General features: G+C 45.4%; 2 protein-coding genes across 6 annotated transcripts in view; one reads left to right on the forward strand and one right to left on the reverse strand.

Moving 5' to 3' along the window:
- Window positions 1-17,209, forward strand: part of plekhf1 (pleckstrin homology and FYVE domain containing 1) — a 47,288-nt gene extending 30,079 nt beyond the window's left edge. For 3 of the 5 annotated variants that reach the window (XM_085991535.1, XM_085991537.1, XM_085991536.1), the window contains one exon: window positions 16,195-17,209. In XM_085991535.1, coding sequence (XP_085847661.1) covers window positions 16,195-17,045 — 851 coding nt within the window. In that variant the 3' untranslated portion in view covers window positions 17,046-17,209. Of the gene's footprint in view, window positions 1-1,644; window positions 1,750-16,194 lie in introns of all 5 variants that reach the window. The other 2 variants (XM_085991539.1, XM_085991538.1) reach the window with 1 other exon arrangement.
- Window positions 17,210-17,586: 377 nt separating this feature from the next.
- LOC147116520 (protein C19orf12 homolog) overlaps window positions 17,587-21,810 on the reverse strand; it is a 73,785-nt gene continuing 69,561 nt past the window's right edge. The window contains exon 4 of the mRNA XM_085991541.1: window positions 17,587-17,625. Coding sequence (XP_085847667.1) covers window positions 17,614-17,625 — 12 coding nt within the window. The 3' untranslated portion in view covers window positions 17,587-17,613. The remainder of the gene's footprint in view (window positions 17,626-21,810) is intronic.

Below are 21,810 nucleotides of genomic sequence, written 5' to 3' on the forward strand. Positions count from 1 at the left end.
CTCCAGGATGATTTGGACAGGTTGGGTGATTGGGCAGAAGCATGGCAGATGCAATATAATGTGGACAAATGCGAGGTGATCCACTTTGGTGTCAAAAACAGGAAGGCAGATTATTATCTGAATGGCAATAGATTAGGAGAAGGGGAAGTGCAACGAGACCTGGGTGTCCTTGTGCACCAGTCGCTGAAGGTAAGCATGCAGGTGCAGCAGGCGGTTAAGAAGGCAAATGGTATGTTGGCCTTCTTGGCGAGAGGGTTTGAGTACAGTAACAAGGATGTCTTGCTGCAGTTGTACAGGGCCTTGGCGAGACCACATCTTGAGTATTGTGTGCAGTTTTGGTCGCCTTATCTGAGGAAGGATGTTCTTGCCATGGAAGGAGTGCAGCGAAAATTCACCAGGCTGATACCTGGGATGGCAGGAATGACGTATGAGGAGAGATTGGGTTGATTGGGCTTATACTCGCTAGAGTTTAGAAGAATGAGAGGGGATCTCATTGAAACTTATAAAATTCTAACAGGACTGGACAGACTAGATGCAGGAAGGATGTTCCCGCTGGTCAGGGAGTCCAGAATCTGGGGTCACAGTCTAAGGATAAGGGGTAAGCCATTTAGGACAGAAATGAAGAGGAATTTCTTCACCCAGATAGTGGTGAACCTGTGGAATTCTCTACCACAGAAGGCAGTAGAGGCCAATTCATTAAATATATTCAAGAAGGAGTTGAATATATTTCTTAAGGCTAAACGGATCAAGGGATATGGGGAGAAGGCAGGGACAGTGTACTGAATTTGGATGATCAGCCATGATCGCATTGAATGGCGGAGCAGGCTCGAGGGGCCGAATGGCCTACTCCTGCACCTATCTTCTATGTTTCTATGTTTCTATCGATGTCAGACAAGCAGTCCGACAACACAAGGATAGTGGAGGGGTCAAGAGAGGTGAGCGTCATCAGTGTATATGTGGAATCTGATACCATGTCTTCGGATGATGTCACCAAGGGGCAGCATGTAGATGAGGAAGAGGAACGTGCCAAGGCTGGATCCTTGGGGTTTTCAGATGTAACAGTGCGAGGGAGGGAGGAGAAGCTACTGCCACAGTGTAGCGGTGCCAGAAACCTCTGAGCTGCTGGTGAACGTTTAACAACTTGAGGAATTTTTAAATTCCTCCTCTGGCCTGTGCCATCAATTGCTCTGCTATAAATTTGTCAGGCTTTCTGCCCAAAAGAAATTGAAACAATCCCACCCCCACCAGCACAGCAATACTGAATGCCAGGGACTAATGGGGGTCCCTGGCTTTAAGAATTGCTGTGGTATAAATGATGGGAAATACATTGGAGGATGCATTTCTCAATTGCATCTGCTTACAGTAGCCAGTATATATAATGCTTTTGGGATATGAAGAGGTGGAGGGTGAGCAGGAATCCCAACCTATGACTCTAATACCATATGGAACATAAAGTTCTGAGATCGAGAAAACATCACGTCAAGAAGGGCAACCAAGCAACAGTGGAATAATTTGGGATGTAGTGTTAAACGGTTGGGTTCAGAAATTGGTTCTTCGGGTGCAAACCCAGAAGTAAACACGAACCGTTACCCAAAGACTAATGAGCAAGAGGACCATGCTAAATTGGCTGTCTTGCGTCATCAGGATTAGACCGGCATGCTGAGGATGCCAGTTGCACCCCAAGAAGCAGTGCATCGGTCACGAAGAAGATGAAGATCAGCCGGTCAGGACGCCAGCATCAGACCTAAGGTGGGTCTGGGAGGGGAGGAGACGGGAGGGGGAAAACAGTGGCCAGCAGTTTTAACCTGGAGCCAGGAGGAGCTCCTTCTGGCTCCACATTCAGGTAAGTAAAAACATTTCACTTACCATTTCGGTGGCAGCCTTCAGCGGCCCCTGTAAGGACTGCTGATTTGGCTGCCGTGCCCATGAGAAATCTGACCCCAACATGCACGGTGCATGCTGTGGTCAGTCGCGAACCTATTTCTGAAAGGGGGCCTGAAATCAGCAGTAAGCCCTCAATTTGCATAGGCTGTTTCAGGCAGTCGACCTGGACGACTACAGGGCACCATAAGCCAATCTGCCATGCGACACATACCTGGCACGAAATGACGCACGCACACCGCACGCCATATTGGACCCTTCAGCACCATTTTTTGCTTGAAAAACAAGCGCTGCACAATCTAATTTCTAGATCATTGTCTGCGGTTTCACTCTGCTTACTTGGGGGAGAGGGAGGAGCAGGAAGAAACTTTATGGAACCTTTCCATGGAGGACTAAATGAGTTGGTTAGAATCCATGGTTCAGGTTTTCCGGTCTGTGCTCATTTGCCAGTGATTTTCCTGTCTATTAAAATTAATGGGAGAAATTACAGGCTGCTGAGCCTACAAGATCTTACATAATGTGTGTGTGGTAAACCACTGTTTGTATTCCTGTTTGTCCTGTTTGTATTCCACTGTGTACATGCCTGGACATGCCTCGGCTGACTCCTCCCACAGGTCCTAGTATAAAGGTGACTGCTCCCCAGCCCTTGTATCCTGGACCGGTCGACCACTCGAGGCAGACCTCCATTCTGTTGTTAATAAAAGCCTTCAGTTACTCTTCTAACTCTCAGTCTTTTATGAGTAATTGATAGCGCATCAGTGTGAAGAAACGTACTCATTCAATAGTTTCTTGTCTTGTTATGTAACACAGGCTCCTCTTGAACATGGTATTTATCCAGAAAGTGGGCCCAACACAGAAGTGAAAATATTGTCAGTGTGTTGTGATGACAGGCCAATGTAACAAATCAACCAGTACACTATTCTCATTGTTTTCAAATTCAGCTAAGTTTTATTATACTTCTAGTTGAAAGCTGTGATGATAAAAGGAATAATTTTTAACAAATGTAGTTTAATAATTTTCTATTCTATTTTATTTTCAATTATATATGTAACTTTGCTACAGCCTAACGCAGAGCCTCCAGAGGTAATTAGAACCCTACCCGCCTGTCGGAAATCAGGCGGGTAGGTGGGCAGTTAAAATGGGCCGAGTGACTTACCTGCCAATGTCCCTCCTGGATCCAGCCATCTTTAATTTTAACTTGCTCTTCTGAGCAGTGGGCAAGGGCATCCACCGGAATCCAGTGGGCTTCTTCTTTCACTATACAGGTCAGGGCCCGCTGACGTCATCAGGCCCCGACTGCAATTTTAACTAGTGACCTGAATGGAGAAGCACTTGTGATTTTCCCGCCAGGCAAAGACAGTGGGAAGAGGATCAAGGTCCAGTAAGTTTTGTTTAAACTTTTTTTTTTTTTACTTTCTTTGTGGGGCCAGGAGGAACAGGATTACTCCTCTGGGCCCCATAAAGAAAATTTTGACATTTGGGGGGAGAAATTCAGTTGTTAGCGCCAGCCGTTAGCGCCTTAAGAGGGCGATAAGTGGGGCGCGAAGCGGCTAGCGCCTGGGCGCGGCGACACCTGTGCCTCTCGCGACATTGAGCGGACATTTAGCAGCGGCGCAAAATCGCAACGCCCGCTCAGCTGCACGCGCAGATCCTGACGTCATTTCATGGTGCAACGCCCTTGGGGCGCCCCGAACTGGAACTTCAGTGGCGCCCCCCTCCTTTCCGCCTGGCGCTCCCAGTGACTGGAACGGTTCCCAGTCGCTGTGGGGCTGGGGTGACGCTATTTAAAGGGGGCTCTTCCTGGCTTCTTAGTGGTAGCCATTTTTGGACCACTCCTTCTGTGAGAGAGAGAGATTTGCAGAGAGACAAAGGGAGAGAGCTTTCTGCATTGAGTCAGCGCTCGCTGAGGTACGTCTGGCTTCGGCCCAGAACTTTGCAGTCGGTTTGATTTTTCAGTGGCATAACCTTGAGTGGCCACATACTATGGGGGCTGCAATGGGTGGAAACGTTGGGTTTCTCCATTACATTGAGAGGGCTCAGAGACACCGAGAGAGAGTGCCAATCATGGCCAGACAGAGGAGAGCCAACAGGCGTCGGCATAGGAGGCCTTACCCGCCCAGGGTATTCCACCAACAGTTCTCCTACCTCAACATGTCTGAGGAGCAGTGTTTTCGGAGGCTTCGATTCAGCAGGGAGGTGGTCACTGAGCTCTGCCACCTGCTTCAGCCAGATCTGCAGCCTCAACTGAGGAGCAGGACGTCTCTGTCGGTGGCAGTGAAGGTGACAGTGGCTCTCAACTTCTATGCCACTGGCTCCTTCCAATCCGCTACTGGGGACACTGCCAATGTCTCCCAGTTCGCGGTGCATTGCTGCATCTGCCAAGTCATGAATGCCCTCTTTAAAAGGAGATGTCAGTACATTTCCTTCCCCATGATCCTGGACAAGCAGCAAGAGCACGCAATGGGATTTGCAAGAATAGCGGGCTTCCCCATGGTCCAGGGCGCCATTGACTGCACGCATGTGGCTTTGCGGGCGCCGCAAGAGAATGCCAAGGATTACTGCAACCGGAAGGGGTTCCATTCGTTGAACGTACAGTTGGTGTGTGACCACAGACAGCTGATACTAGCTGTCAATGCCCACTTTCCAGGCAGCAGCCACGACGCCTTCATCCTGCGCCAGACTTCTGTGGCAGACCTTTTCGAAGCCCCGGCTCACCCAGGAGGCTGGCTTCTCGGGGACAAGGGCTATCCTCTGTGCACCTGGCTAATGACCCCGCTCCGTGCGCCCAGCACCCCTGCTGAAGAACGATACAATGAGAGCCATCAAGCGACCAGGAACATCATTGAGCACTCAATTGGCGTGCTAAAGCAACGGTTCCGCTGTCTGGACCATTCCGAAGGAGCCCTTCAGTACTCACCTGAGCGAGTCTCCCATTTCATTGTAGTGTGCTGCATGCTGCATAACCTGGCAATCCTCAGGACTCAGCCACTGCCACCAGACATTGGAGCACCAGCAGAGGAGGAGGAGGAGGAGGACCAAGACGGGAGGGAGGCACAAAGTGCAAGGGCCGTCCGTCAGTGGCTTATTGCAAGTCGGTTCTAGGCCCCCTCTGAGGGAATGGCTTGTGCCATTGAAAGAACATGAATGGAACCGTTCCACAACCCCTGAGCCGGTCAAGGCAACAAATAGTTCAAAGAACAAACATGCACATTCTGAATAAAGACACTTCTTTATTTAACAAACTGTGTGCCCTTCCTGCATGACAAAGTAATAGAGAGAAACCCAAAAAAAAGGAATCAGACACATAACTGGCTCTCACAACCTGGAGACAATGAACAAAAGAGTTAACAAAAAATGACCACGATCCTCGGCCTTCACTAAAAAAATTAACAGCATTTTGCCACACCTCCTACTTTTTGCCCTTCGAGGGTGATCTGCTTCACTTGCGAGATTGGCCCCTTCCCACCCTGCAGTTCCTCCGCAATGGGACCCCAGTGGCTGCAGCAAGGCTGGGGGAAGGTTGCTGAGTGTCAGAAACTGAGTCGGCAGATGCCCTTGGGGGACGGCCTGGACCAGCTCTGGGCCTGGAGGGCCCGGCTGCTGACTGCTCCAACTCTGCATGGGCGGCAGCAGTCTGTCCTACGGGTGGTGGCAGCTGCAGTGGAGAAGTGACAGCGTTGGCAGCAGGAATGCTGCCATCCTGACGGAGGACAGGCATTCCCTGGTTGGACGACACACTGGCACTCCCACGGGGCAGCACTGCAGCATGCGGAGCAATCTGCTCAAGCACAGACTGCTGGCCTTCTGCGGCGCGCCGAGGGCCCTGGTGATTCGTGCCTGATGCAGCGAGGGTGGCAGCAGTCAGTGCTCGTGTGGCCTCAATCTGCATCTGCAGCAGACCAGCCACTGACTGCATTGCACCACTAAGCACTTGCGTGGAAGCCGCCTGTGCTGCACCGAAGTCCTGCACTCCTTGCCTGTGCTGCACCGAAGTCCTGCAGACTCCTTGCCAGTGCTGCACCGAAGTCCTGGACACTCCTTGCCTGTGACTCAATGGAATCGGGCATCCTTGCCACTGCAGCCATGAGCTCAGTGTGCCTCTGCTCCGCCTGGGTGCCCATTTCAGCGAAGAGCCGCACCTATTCTGCGCTCACTGTAGCAGGGCTGGAGGCCAGACTCTCCCTCCGGGGAGAAGGCCGCCGAGCTTCCCTACCCCACCCCCCCCCGCGTTGCTGCAGCCCGCTGGAGCTTCACCCTCCTCAGACCCTTCCCCCCTGCTCCCCTTCAGGGAAGACGTGTCCCCATTATGGCCATGGGCTGCCTCGGCTGAGGGTGGCACTGATGGTCCGGCTTCCTCTTCCTCCTCGTCTTCAGAATCACTCACAGTGGCAGCTTGAGGGCCCACCTCCTCACCTGGTGAATCAGCATCTGAAAGCAGGGAGGTACAAGAGTTGCTTTAGCGTGAGGACAGGGCGGCAGCGAGGGAGGCATGAGTGCTGCAATGCACTGTATTGGTTCGATAGTGGCAAAGGATGCTGGTGTGAGGCACAAGTGGAAGGAGAGAGGTCAAAAAGGTGATGACCTTACCATTGCTGTCCAGAACGTGGGTCGGCATCTCCAGTGGCGACGGGGCCAATCATCCGGCCTGCCATAATGCGCTGGACTCGCTGCTCCAGATCGCTGAGGTCTTTAATGTGAGGCCGGCCTCCCCCGGTCCGTTGCTGCTGCCTCCTGTTATGGGCCAGCTTGCCCTGCAAGAGAAAGGACGGGCTCTGAGTACAGTGTGAAGCCCTGACCTTGGCTGCACTGCCTCACATGGTCGAATAGCCCTTACAGTGTGGAGCCCTGATCTTGGCTGCACTGCCTCCCATGGTGGAATAGCCCTTACAGTGTGAAGCCCTGATCTTGGCTGCACTGCTTCCCATGGTCGAACAGCCATTACAGTGTGTAAAGTGCTGAATGTGCGTGTGAGTTTCATGAAAGGTCCCTAGGTCTTGGATGAGGGCTGGGCATTGGGGCTTTCAGGACCCTTTGGCCATAAAGTGAGGTGCACATGCAGGGATGAAGAGGATACTGAAAAGCGAACTCACCTTGATGACCTGAGTGAGGTCGTTGAACTTCTTCCTGCATTGCACAGGGGTCCTAGGCACCATGCTGCTGGAGGTCACTCTGTGAGCCACCTCCCTCCAAGCTTTGCGGTAGTCAGTGGGCAGCGACCTCCTGCCACTGTCTGGAAACAGGATAGATCGTCTGCGCTTCACTGCGCCAACCAGAACCTGCAAGGCCCCCTCGCTGAATCGCTGCGCTCGCTCCCTGGCCCTCTCCATGGTCCTAGGCGTTAGAATGTGGCAGCAGGTCTGTCCAGGCCGAGAATCAGGGCTCCGATGTGCAGGGTGTGGCTGCAATCCAAGATCGACCCTCCCCTTTAAGAGCTGACCGGCGCCAGCGTGTCATCGCTAACTGGCCGCACCTGCGCTGCGCCTGCCCTCGGTGGTAGCGCCTCGTTTCTCCGGCTTAGCGCCTTAGGACAGTCGTGCAGTGCCTGTTTTAGCGCTCCTGGGGCGAAGCAGGTCAATTTAGCTGTAGGTGGCGATAATTTGCGCCAGGCGCTAAATTTTGCGCCCGCTCGAGTATAACGCCCCAAACGTGGCGATACTGAATTTCTCCCCCTTGGAATCCAGGCTTCCCCCTCTTCCCTCCTACAGGACCCTCCTGAAACTACCTCCCTTTGGTGCCAGCCAGAGGCTTGCTGCAGCCCAAATTTCCGTTCCTCTGCGCTAGTCAGATGCCACTTCTAGCCCATTTCTCACTCAGCTCTACCTCACTACCACCTCTCTCGACCCCGCCACTGCCTCTGTCGTGTCAGCCTGCTGTCTGGCACCCAGTCTTGGATGAGCTGCAATTTCCCCCAATTAAATGACCAATGCCATTGTCTTCAGCTTCCAGCACAAACTACGTTCCCTCGCTACCGATTATATCCCTCTCCCTGGCCACTGCCTCAGGCTGAATCAGACTGTTTGCAACCTTGGCATCCTGTTTTACCCTCAGCTGAGCTTCCGACCCCATATTCTCTCCATCACAAAAAACACCTACTTCTATCTCCATAATATCGCCCATTTCCAACCCTGCCTCAGCTCATCTGCTGCTGAAACCCTCAACCAGACTCACAGGCTTGACTATTCCAATAATCTCATGGCCAGTTTCCCATCTTCCGCTCTGTAAAAGCCTCAGCTCATCCAAAACTTTACTGCCCATATCCTAACCCACACCACGTCCCGTTCACCCATCACCCCTGTGCTCACTGACCTACACTGACCCAGCCCACCAACATCTCAAAATTAAAATTCTCCACCTTGTGTTAAAATCGCTCCATGGCCGTGCTCCTTCCTATCTCTGTAACCTCCTCCAGCCCAACAATCCTCAGAACTCTGCTTTCCTCTAAATCTTTTACACATCTCCAACTCCCTTCACCCTACCATTGCTGGCCGTGCCTTGGCCGTCTAGGCCCGAAGTTCTGGAATTCCCTCCCTAAATATCTATTCCTCCTACCCACACATGCAGCCCTAAGTGCACATTCCAGTACAATTATGCGTGATGTTGCAAAGTTATTGTAAGGGAGTTTTTTTTAACATTAGATTGCTTGACAACATATTAGAGTGGCAGATAATTGTAACTTTAATATGCATCTCACTTGTTGACATGTCTTACATGGCTAGCTCTGGTGGTTGCTGAAATTATGCTGGATCACTAATAGGCAGCCACTCCCAGACCTTAATGCCATTCTACCAACCCCAGCTCCACAAGTAAAGGTTAACTTAGCATTTGAAGCTTCTTGAATGGCCCAATGGATAAATGCACTACATCGTGTGGTACTGAGACATACAGACCAAGAAAATTCCATGTTTCATTCTTAATCTACGCTGAGTTAGCCAAGAGTATAATCGGCTTCTGTGTCCCCAGGGTAAAGAGGTTACTGTTCAATTTTATCAGCATTTAAAGCAAAATATGAAGACTGCCAAGACATTTGTAAAAGCAGAAAGTAAATGTGTGTTACTACTAAACCTTTCTTAAGTTTAAAAACATTATTAGAATTACAATGTTGAGTTATTCTGATTAAAATGATTCTGTTACATGTAAACAATTACACAAATATAACATATATAAGGAGGAATATAACATTACATCAGGAAATCTGAATCAATATTCAAACTGAAACTCAGATTCTCTATCAAGACATACAAAGTTTGCATAGCTGGGCTGATATGTTGCTGAAAGTATGCAAAACGTAACTGGAATAACCAGTTTAGCAAACAGGCTGAGGACATTTTCTTTCCAAAAACAACAGTCTATCACCAGGCACATGAGATAAGCAAGTAAAAATAAAGTCAGATCTGTTGAAAGACAGTGAGGTCTGCCTAGATTACAGGAACTACACACCTTTAGTTCTATATACCGAATATGGTCAGTGTGTGAGGTATGTACCAGAACAACCAGACAGCAAATTGTAATAGCTGAGACAGTGAGACAACACCAGAGGTAAGAGTCAAAGCTTTTTAAGGACCAAACAAATATTTTAACAATTTGTGAATTATAAAAGGAGCAGAGGATGCTTTTAAAATTAGACAAGGATGTAGCAAAGGCAGAGTGGTTTTAATGGGGGATTTTAACTTTCATATAGATTGGGATAAGCAGACTAGCACACTATCAGAAAGGTAGTGAATTTCTTGAGTGTGTCCGGGATAGTTTTCTACAACAATATGTCCTAGAACCAACAAGGAGGCATGCCAGATTAGATTTTGTATTGAGAAATGAGCCAGATTTAGTTAACAGCCAAATAGTGTGTGAACATTAATCTAATAGTGATCATAACATGATCAAGTTCAACGTACTGTTTGAAAGGGAGAAACGCAAACAGCTACTAAGATTCTAGATTTAGTTAAGGCTGACTTCAACAGGATGAGGCAGAGACTCTCCACAGTAAACTGGGCAAATCTGTTAATGGGTAAAATGACAGAAGATCAGTGGGAGGTTTCCAAAAAAGAATTTAATGTGATACAGAACCAGTTTATACCCCTAAGAGGCAAGAGCTCTACTTGCCAAAAACCCCAGCCATGGACGACTAAAGAAGTAAGGGACAGCATAAAACTAAAGAAAAAAGCAGTAAAAAAAATAGCACAGATCCTGGCGAATTGGAAACATACAATAAACAGCAAAGGATCACAAAATAGATATAAGAGCTACAAAAAGGGAGTATGAAAAGAAACTTGCACGGGATATCAAAATCAACACAAAGAATTTTTATAATTATATTAGGAAAAAGAGGGTAGTCAGGAGCAATGTTGGCCCCTTAAAAACTGAAAGCGGTGATATTGTCAATGATAATAAGGAAATGGTGGACATGTTGAACAATGACTTTGCATCAGTATTTACCATAGAGGAAGAGCATAGCATGCCAGAAATCCCAAGGAGACTAATATTGAATCAGGGACAGGGTCTCAATAAAATTACCGTAAGCAAAATAACAGTTAGTCTAACATCTGTTGTCAGGAAATGACTAGAGTCTATAATTAAGAATAGGGTGACTGAACACATCGAAAATATTCAGCTGATCATGGATTTGTAAAAAGTAGGTAATGTCTGATGAACCTGATTGAATTTTTTGAGGAGGTGACTAAAGTAGGGCAATGTCTATGGATGTTATTTATATGGACTTCCAGAAGGCATTTGATAAAGTCCCTCATAAGAGAGTGTTAACTAAAGTTGAAGCCCATGGAATTGAAGGCAAATTATTGACCTGGTTAGGAAACTGGCTGAGCGGCAGGAGACAGAGAGTAGGGATAATGGGTAGGTACTTTAATTGGCAGGATGTGACTAGTGGTGTCCCGCAGGGATCTGTGTTGGGGCCTCAACTATTCACAGTATTTATTAACAATTTATATGATGGGATAGAAAGCCACATATTCAAATTTGCCAATGACACAATGATAGGTGACGCTGTAGGCAGTGTAGATGAAAGCATAAAATTAACAAGAGATATTGATAGATTAAGTGAATGTGCAAAACTGTGGCAAATGGATTTCAATGTAAGCAAATGTGAGGTCATCCACTTTGGACCTAAAAAGGATAGAACAGGATACTTTCTAAATGGCGAAAAACTAAAAACAGTGGAGATCCAAAGGGACTTGGGGGTCCAGGTACATAGATCGTTAAAATGTCATGAACAGGTACAGAAAATAATCAAAAAGGCTAATGGAATGCTGGCCTTTATATCTAGAGGACTGGGATACAAGGGGGTAGAAGTTATGCTGCAGCTATACAAAACCCTGGTTAGACCACACCTGGAGTACTGAGAGCAATTCTGGGCACCACACCTTAGGAAGGATATATTGGCCTTGGAGGGAGTGCAGCATAGGTTTACCAGAAATACCCAGACTCCAGGGGTTAAATTACGAGGAGAGATTACACAAACTAGGGTTGTATTCCCTGGAATTTAGAAAGTAATGGGGTGATTTGATTGAAGTTTCAAGATATTGGCCCAGAAATTCGGGTCGGGGGCTTCCCGCGGGTGTAAGCCCCCGACCTGCACTTAACTAGCGCGCCGGCCGTTGAGCTGTGGGCCCCCGTGGAATTCTGATCCTGGGCCTGCGCCAACTGCCGGCACGCAGTGCTTGCGTATCGCAGGGGCGCAGTTAGTTCGATGCGTCCCCTGCGATCACGTGGGCCATGGGGAGCCAATCGGAGCAGGGAAATGCCCATTCATAAGTCAAAACTTATAAATACTACAGGCCCCAAAACATCACTAAATCTTCAAATAAATTTTTTTTTTAAATCACATTTTTAAAATAAACTATAAATTACATGAAATAACTATTTTAAACAATAATTTAAATTTTTGAAAAAAATAATTTTACTTTCTAACAGGGCTAAAAATAAACTTACCATGCTTTAAAGTATTTAAAAATAATAAACCTGTGGAAAAAATGTTTTAATTTTAATTAATTCACCACTTACCCTGCTTTTTATATGTGTAACTTCTGGAGACTTACCCTCCCGGGAAAACCTGCAAAAAAAACCTAAGTTCGATGCGCACGCGCAGCCTTTCCTGCGCACACGTTCAAACTCTGAACCCCTTCTTTCAGGGGAACGGAAGTGCCGGTTTCCTGCGCACACGCAGTGCATGCAGGAAACCGGCACTTCCATTGGGCCTACAGGTGAGTACATCGTGCGTACTCACCCGTGGAGACCCGAAGTTCTGGGCCAATATGGGGAACAGATAGAGTAGTTAGAGAGAAACTATTTCCGCTGGTTGGGGATTCTAGGACTAGGGGGCATAGTCTAAAAATTAGAGCCAGGCCTTTCAGGAGTGAAATTAGGAAACACTTCTACACACAAAGGGTGGTAGAAGTTTGGAACTCTCTTCCGCAAACGGCAATTAATGCTAGATCAATTGTTAATTTTAAATCTGAGATTGATAGCTTTTTGTTAACCAGAAGTATTAAGGGATATGGGGCAAAGGCGGGTACATGGAGTTAGGTCACAGCTCAGCCATGATCTCATTGAATGGCGGAACAGGCTCGAGGGGCTGAATAGCCTACTTTTGTTCCTAAAAAGTTTATTTTTCAGTAAATTGCAGTCAATGAAAATGAAATTCGGGAGAGATGTGAAACGGGCTGCTGATTCACTATCACCCAAAATCAAAATGACCCCCGATGAGTTTTCTCATCTGCAGTGTCACAAGTGCATTCGACCTGGATGCAGTAGCATGTCGACATAACGGGCTTCTTTTGTTTTCACCTTCAGCAATCAGATTGAAGAATCCTTACTGAGACAGAATCTAAACCAGGAAGTGTAAGTTAGAATATTTAATGCAATGTTAAATCATGTATAGAACGCAAAATAAAGAGAGGGAAAGAACGATGAATTAAAGGAGAGAGATAAAAGAGACAGAAAGTGAAAAAAGTTTACATTTTTTAAATGTCCAACAATAATTAAAATCTGAAGGAATGAGATTCCACACTTGTAAAAGTAAATTTTCAGCACCAGGGTGCTTGTTTGGTAGTAAATAAGACTTATCACACTGTTAAATATTCACTTACACTTGAGTGGACAAGCCCTTACTTTTTCTGGCGAGTTTAGTGGGCATCTAGTGGGTTAGTACAGCAATTTCACATGTTCCATGTGTTTCAATGCGGAGTCTCTCGGCGAGATACTGTTGTAGCGAAGCTTCTGGAGGACCAAGGCAACTCAGACAGCAACTTCCTGATTTCCGCGTTTAACTGCGCATGTGCAGTTGCTGGAAGTTGCTCTCCGACTTACTCTTTAATAATGGTGAGCACTGATAGCCTCACCATTGTACTGCACAATCCGGGTCATGCACTTGCAACAGGGATTGCTAGTTAGCAATGAAGCAAACCCTTGGCTGATTTTCCTCTCCCTTGCTCAGGGTTGCTGAGGGTAATGGGAGTGACCCCATTGATACCCTGGCATGAATCAGCTAATTCAGTAAATAACAGGGTTTGATATTTCCTTAACTTTTTTGACAGCAATTGTGCAGTGCTTTAAAAAAAAGTCAGGACATACAAATGCAACTATTTTACACAGTTGCTTATTGCAAAGAAAAATCATTTCTCCTTTTAAAAACAAAATACCTTTATTTTCCTGCAATCTCTAAGGGACAGTGTGAATGAGGCAGTGTTATGTCATGTGCACTTTCCCCCACAACATACAAAACAAACATTAAAAGTTGACAGTTAAGCAAATTTACATAGAATAGCTCAATAGCTCTGGTAGTAATTAATTCCCAATCAGGGGTCAGGAACGTATTGTATCAGCTATGGCTCAATGCTAGCACTCTCACCTCCAAGTCAGAAGGTTATGGGTTCAACCCCCACTTCAGGGACTTGAGCACCTAATCTAGGCTGACATATCAGTACTGAGGAAGTGCTGCACTGTCGAAAGTGCCGTCTTTTGGATGAGACGTTAAACTGAGGCCCTGTCTGCTCTCTCAGGTGGATGTAAAAGTTCCCATGACATGTTTCAGAGAAGAGCAGGGGAGTTCTCCCAGTGTCCTGACCAATATTTATCCCTCAGCCAATATAACTAAACCAGATTATCTGGTAATTATCACATTGCTGTTTGTGGGACCTTGCTGTCCCGCAAATTGACTGCCACGTTTCCTACATTACAACAGTGACAACACTTCAGAAAGTACTACATTGGCTGTGTTTTGGGACGTCTTGAGGTCGTGAAAGGCGCTATATAAATGCAAGTTCTTTCTTAAATCCCAGCATGGCGCCATATTTAAACTTGCTTAGAACAGGAGGAGATTGATGCCAAAGGCAAAATACTGCGGATGCTGGAAATCTGAAATAAAAACAGAAAATGCTGGAAACACTCAGCAGGTCAGACAGCATTTGTGGAGAGAGAAACAGAGTTAACGTTTCAGGTCAATGACCTTTCATCAGAACTGGAAAAAGTTAGAGATGTAACAGGTTTTAAGCAAGTGCAGGGGCAGGGAAAGGGGAGAGGGTGGGAAAAAACAAAAAGGGAAGGTCTGTGATATTGGAGAGATTAAATGACAAATGGGATGATGGTGTAAGGCAAAAGGAAATAGTAATGGGACAAATAAAGAAACAAAAGATGGGTCTTAGGCTTGCCTCTGTACATGCTTAAAACCTGTTGCATCTCTAACTTTTTCCAGTTCTGATGAAATGTCATCGATCTAAAACATTAACTCTGTTTCTCTATCCACAGATCCAATCTGACCTGCTGAGTATTTCCAGCATTTTCTGTTTTTATTTATTATCGGAGATTGATGCCATTTGGCTCATTGTTGAATTATATCTCTGGCTGCTGATCAAATATTAGCATTAGCAAGAGGCTTAACTAAAACTATCAATAGGCTGAAAGCTGTAATGTGGGGGCTCAACAGCCTACAGTGAGAAGGAACAACATTTTTACAGATGGATCAGTGAAAGGCAGGAAGCAGTGCCAATGGGAGAATGACTAAGTGAGGCCGGAGTTGTGTGATGAGCGATAGATTAATAGAGGTTTTGAGCGGTGTAGATGGGAAACTGACTAAGAAAATCTGGGAGCGGTGTGATGTGAGACTGACTAAGAGAGCCGAAGAGCAGTTTTGATGGGAAACTAACTGAGAAACCTAGAGATGAATGTAGATGTTTGGGACACGCAGAGAGAGACAAGAGGAGGTCTGCTATTGGGGCATTTGCTGAGAGATGCAGGGACAGTGCCAATAATTGTAAGAGAGGAAAATCATAGATAATAGAGGACTCACTGAAAGAGTAAGGAACAATGTAAATGATGGCGGGTCTCTCTGAGGTGGACAGAATAATTGAGATACAGGGAGAGCCAGAGGGATTGGATAAGTGCCACTTACACAGAGAATAAGAATGTGCACGAGTGAAAATGATAGAAGGTAAAACTGTACAAACATTAAAATGTCAATGAAAATATCTTTTTAAACTGAAGAATCATTCACACATTAATAAATTAAAGCTACCACTCGTTGCACTTGGCAAATAATAATCTGTATTAATGGTACAGAATTAAATGAGAACATATGAACACCTGCTTGTCTTGTCTCAATGTAATTGCTAATTTCTATATATGGTACTCACTGTAACTTATGGCAAGTTCCCAAAGTTAAAATAAAAAATGTGAAAAAATAATTTAAATATACTCCTTTTGTGGACTGAATAATTTGTTTTTAAATCTATTTTTACTAACCTTTTGAGGATTACAGTAGTAGTTCAAATCAAAGTCAAAACCAAAAAAATCTTTTATATTCTTAGTACACTACAAATTAAACAGTGGTCTTTATTTATGTCTCAAAATGTAGCAATGATCACTTGACATTTATAGAAATCATTTGAGGAAGGGCCCCAATAGTACAGCGCATTGGAGTCCGGAAATTATTTAGCCCACATATCAAGGTGCTGGGTCTCAGCTGGCTTGTCAAAAATGCACCAAATGAAGATGAAGTACTTCCCCAAAGGAAAGGAAAGTTAAAGAACCAGTACATATCCTCACTGATGCCAGGCAACGAATGGTGTGTGGCCAGCAGCTATAGGGGAGGGTGAGATCTTTTAAGATTTAAAGACCATCTTTTTTACTTCTTACATGATAAAAAAGGATATAAATTCTTCAAAAGTCCTTCAGTAATCAGAGAGTTTACTCGATAGATTTTCAGCCTTGTTGGTGCTATAATGCATGGTGGGATCCTACCTATAAAATCTGCAAAATTAAGAAATTAATCACCAATAGCTTTTTATTTCTTCCTTTCTTAAACAATAGGAATAAGCTTTGCAGAAGGACCTTTGAATAGGATGGTGGACCACCTGATAAACTCAGAGATCAATACGCAACGAATTGTCGCAGTCGAAAATTGCTTTAGAGCAACTGGTCAACCGCTGGCCCTGCATGGACGAGTACTTGTGGGTGAAGGATTACTGACAAAAGTCTGTCGCAAGAAGTCAAAGCCCCGAATGTTTTTCCTGTTTAATGACATCCTGGTGTATGGAAGTGTTATCATCCACAAGAAGAAGTACTCCAGTCAACAGATAATACCACTGGAGGACGTCACTGTTGAAGACCGTGCAGATGATGATGGTCTGAAAAATCAATGGATGATAAAAACCTCACGAAAATCATTCATAGTGTGTGCTGCAACCCACCTTGAGAAAGAAGACTGGATGAAGCATATTAACAACTGTGTCAAACAACTGTTGGAAAAGACAGGAAGGACACCATCTACTGAACATGCAGCCCCTTGGATACCAGACAAGATGACTGAAATCTGCATGCGGTGCACTCAAAGAAAGTTCAATGCTGTAATCCGCAGACATCACTGCCGGAAATGTGGTTTTGTTGTGTGTCATTCTTGTTCAAAGCACAAATTTCTCATGCCTAAGCTGTCCTCAAAGCCTTTAAGGGTATGCACACTATGCTACAAGCAATTGGTGGAAGCGAAGAACAACGAATCAACGTCAGAAAGAAAAGCAGATGAGGTCACTGGTCTGAATACAATGATTTCTAGCAACGATGAAGATAGTGACAAATCCAGTGATGAGGAGAAACAAGAGAAATGGCTGGGACCAGATCAGTTCTTTTCAACAGATCTTTCTTGGTCCTCTTTCCACACCTAGTCATATACACCGACAACTAACTCAACCATGCCACCATCGAGGAAAAATAAATAACAATAATAATTCAGCAGCTTTCTTCCAAGCAATTTTGCAGAAAAATGTGTATCACTTAAAATGATAATTTCACTTTATACTAACCTGAATAAAACCCTTCTTGTGCTTTAGACAGTGGTATATGTTATTCTTTGCTGTTGGATTCTGTACAAACCAGAGATTTGATTGATTTGACAAACTATGAGGCAAATTATGCAATTCATACTTTAAGCCTATAAGTTGCTGTTTTGAAAAATTTAATTAATACAAACTCTAAGTAAATGTGCTGCTGCATACAATCCTGAATGGTACAATCCAGGGAGGTATTTGGTTCAATTCCAGGTCCATGACGAGTTAGCTGATCTCAGCTGTGGGGATGGTAGAGGTGTTCTGATTGGTTTCAGCACCTTGGCATTAGGGAAATGAAAATCAACAAAGGTTTCCACTCCTGATCAAGTGAGGAGGGAACTGGACTTGGGTCTGATGGCAGTCATTGTCTGATACTCACTCTCTGCGCTCACACTGTGCCCCAGGTTTAGTCATCCATCTAAGAAGAGGAAAGGAAAGAAGGAGGAAAAATGAGTAAATAATATAAAGAGGACGCATATCCCTGCCAAAAAGAAAGACTATAAACGTTTCAGCAATTCTATAATTTGTGTACAGCAAAGGCTATGGGCCCCGCCAACATCCCGGCTGTCGTGCCGAAGACATGTACTCCAGAACTAGCCGCACCTCTAGCTAAGCTGTTCCAGTACAGCTACAACATTGGCATCTGCCCAACAAAGTGGAAAATTGCCCAGGTATGTCCTGTCCACAAAAAGCAGGACAAATCCAATCCGGCCATTTACTGCCCCATCAGTCTGCTCTCAATCATCAGCAAAGTGATGGAAGGTGTCATCGACAGTGCTATCAAGCAGCACCTACTCACCAATAATCTGCTCATCGATGCTCAGTTTGTGTTCCACCAAGGCCACTTGGCTCCAGACCTTATTACAGCCTTGGTCCAAACATGGACTAAAGAGCTGAATTCCAGAGGTAGGGTGAGAGTAACTATCCTTGACATCAAGCAAATATTTGACCAAGTGTGAAATCAAAGAGCCCTAGTAAAATTGAAGTCAATGGGAATTTAGGGAAAACTCTCCACTGGCTGGAATCATACCTAGTACAAAGGAAGATGGTTGTGGTTGTTGGAGGCCAAGCATCTCAGTCCCAGGACATCACTGCAGGAGTTCCTCAGGGCATTGTCCGAGGCCCAACCATCTTCAGCTGCTTCATCAATGACCTTCCATTTATCATAAGGTGAGAAGTGGGGATGTTCGCTGATGATTGCAGTGTTCAATTCCATTCACAACTCCTCAGCTACTGAAGCAGTCTATGCCCGAATGCAGTAAGACCTGAACAACATTTAGGTTTGAGCTGATAAGTGGTAAGTAACATTCACGCCACAGAAGCGCCAGGCAATGATCATCTCCAACAAGAGAATGTCTAACCACCTCCCTTTGACATTCAATGGCATTACCATTGTTGAATACCCAGCCATCAACATCCTGGGGGTCACCATTGACCAGAAACTTAATTGGACCAGCCACATAAATACTGTAGCTACAAGAACAGGTCAGAGGCTAGGTATTCTAGTGACTCACCTCCTGACTTCCCAAAGCCTTTCCACCATCTAAGAGGCACAAGTCAGGAGTGTGATGGAATACTCTCCACCTGCCTGGATGAGTGCAGCTCCAACAGCACTCGAGAAGCTCGACACCAGCCAAGACAAAGCAGCCCGCTTGATTGGCACACATCCACCACCTTAAACATTCCCTCCCTCCACCACTGGCGTACCGTGGCTGCAGTGTGTACCATCTGCAAGATGCACTGCAGCAACTCGCCAAGGCTTCTTCGACAGCACCTCCCAAACCCACGGCCTCTTCCACCTAGAAGGACAAAGGCAGCAGGCGCATGGCAATTCCATCACCTCCAAGTTCCCCTCCAAGTCACACACCATCCTGACTTGGAAGTATATCACCGATCCTTCATCGTCGCTGGGTCAAAATCCTGGAACTCCCTCCCTAACAGCACTGTGGGAGTACCATCACCACACGGACTGCAGCGGCTCACCACCACCTTCTCAAGGGCAATTAGGGATGGGCAATAAATGCTGGCCTTGCCAGCGACATCCACATCCCAGGAATAAATTTAAAAAAAGACTAACAGGTGCAGGATAGCTAACAGCTAAAAGCTAAGAAAAACTGTAACATCCTGAACACGAGTATCCTGTTGTTGCAAACCAAAGAAGGTACATTGAGATATGAAACTTGTCTTGTTATTCACCCCTCTAGTGGTGGTCATGTGTACTAAAGAACGCTTGTTATTTATGGAATTATAATTCCCTTTTTCTATTTTCCAATGTTAAGCTTTGCTAGAATGCAGTTTAGTATTAAGTTTTGTTAGACTATAGTCTCATTTTTCCTTAATTAGAATTAGTAAAGAGAATGATGGTTAGACTAGAATTTCTTTACAGTTAGAATTATCGTTCATTTCAAATTCTACAGGATGAACCTATCTGAATGAGTCTCTGTACACCCCAGAATTAGAAAAGGACAATTCTTACAGTATTAAAGTGTAGCCTGTTATAGCAGGTGCTGCGGGCCAGAAAGAGGAACACTTTGGGTCATGAAACTGTCAATAACGATATTTTTGTTATATACGCCTTAGCCATAGTCATGTGTGCTAAGATGTCACATCCAGGTGTGGAGCTTTCTATTATGAGCTGTTCTTACTGGCTCAAGGAAAAAGGGGAAGGAGAAATCTGATAGACAGTAATATCGGTAGTGGGCGTGACACGACAAAGGGCCGGCAGGAACATTCAGGGAATAAGTAGGCAACTCAAAATTAATTCAGAGTACAGGATTGAACAGGAGGCACCAGGTGGGTGAGCAAGGACAAAATTGTAGCGGGTGCATGGAACAAAGTCACAGCTTCTACCCACAGGGCAATGGGATAATATAATTCTAAACTGTACTTGGTAAATTACTGCTTAAATATTGTAATCGATTCTTGCTTGTGCAAAATAAATGTATAACTATTACCAACACCAAACAACTGAACACCGAGTCCAAGGGACCACATCTGGTTCTAGACTCCCCAGCCAGGTGACACATCCTCCCTGCATCTACCCTGTCAAGCCATGTAAGAATTTTTATGTTTCAATGAGATCACCTCTCATTCTTCTAAACTCTGGAGAATATAGGCCTAGTCTACTCAATCTCTCCTCATTGGACAATCCCCCCATCCCAGCAATCAGTCTGGCGAACCTTCGTTGCACTCCTTCTATGGCAAGTATATCCTTCCTTAGGTAAGGAGACCAGAACTGTGCACGGTACTCCAGGTGTGGTCTCACCAGGGCCCTATATAATTGCAGTAAGATTTCTTTACTCTTATACTCAAATCCTCTTGTAATAAAGGCCAACATACCATTTGCTTTCTTAATTGCTTGAACACCAACATTTCCCAATCTCTCACCATTTAAAAAATACTCTGCTTTTCTATTTTTCCTTTCAAAGTGGATAACTTCACACTTCTCCACATTATATTCCATTTGCCATGTTCTTGCCCACTCACTTAGCCTGTCTATATCCCCTTGAAGCCTCTTTGCATCCTCCTCACAACTTACATTCCCACCCAGCTTTGTATCATCAGCAAACTTGGATATATTACAAAAAGAAAATACTGCAGATGCTGGAAATCTGAAATAAAAACAGAAAATGCTGGAGATACTCAGCAGGTCAGGCAGCATCTGTGAAACTTGTACTTCCTGCAATTTAGTATACTGTATTCGCTGCTCACAATGTGGTCTCCTCTACATTGGGGAAACCAAATGCAGATTGGTGAGCGCTTTGCGGAACACCTCCGTTCAGTCCGTAGGGGGACCCTGAGCTTCCAGTCGCCTGTCACTTTAATTCACCGCTCCACTCCCACTCAGACCTCACCGTCCTCGGCCTCTTGCATTGTTCCACTGAAGCTCAGTGTAAGCTCGAGAAACAGCACCTCATCTTTCGATTAGGCACTTTACAGCCTTCTGGACTCGACATAGAATTCAACAATTTCAGATCATAACCTCGGCCCCTATCATATATATATTTTTTATCCACACTTTTTGTTTGTGCCTTTTGTTCTTCTCTCCCACATGGCAGCTGTCTTTCATTCTGCCAGCGCAATTTACACTTCATCTAGAGCCATCCTTTGTTTCTTAACCTGTCCCATTACCATCTCCTTTTGCCTTGAATATCTCTTAATGTCTCTTAACCTCTCCTGCCTTCTATCCTATCACACACCTTCCCTTTTGTTCTTTCATCCCCTCCCCCATTTCCCAGCCCCTACACTTGTTTAAAAATCTGTTCCATTTCCTGCTTTTTTCCAGTTCTGACGAAAGGTCTTCGACCTGAAACGTTAACTCTGTTTCTCTCTTCACAGATGCTGCCTGACCTGCTGAGTATCTCCGGCATTTTCTGCTTTTATTTTGGGTATATTACATTTGGTCCCCTCATCCAAATCATTGATATAGATTGTGAATAGCTGAGGCCCAAGCACTGATCCTTGAGGTACCCCACTAGTTACAGCCTGCCAACCCGAAAATGACTCGTTTATTCCTACTCTCTGTTTTCTGTCCGTTAACCGATCTTCAATCCATGCTAGTATATTACCCCCAATCCCATGAGCCCTAATTTTGTTTAATAAC

Source organism: Somniosus microcephalus, chromosome 6 (genome assembly GCF_052327205.1).
Source record: "Somniosus microcephalus isolate GS21.2 chromosome 6, FLI_Smic_1.0, whole genome shotgun sequence".
Taxonomy (NCBI): Eukaryota; Metazoa; Chordata; class Chondrichthyes; order Squaliformes; family Somniosidae; genus Somniosus; species Somniosus microcephalus.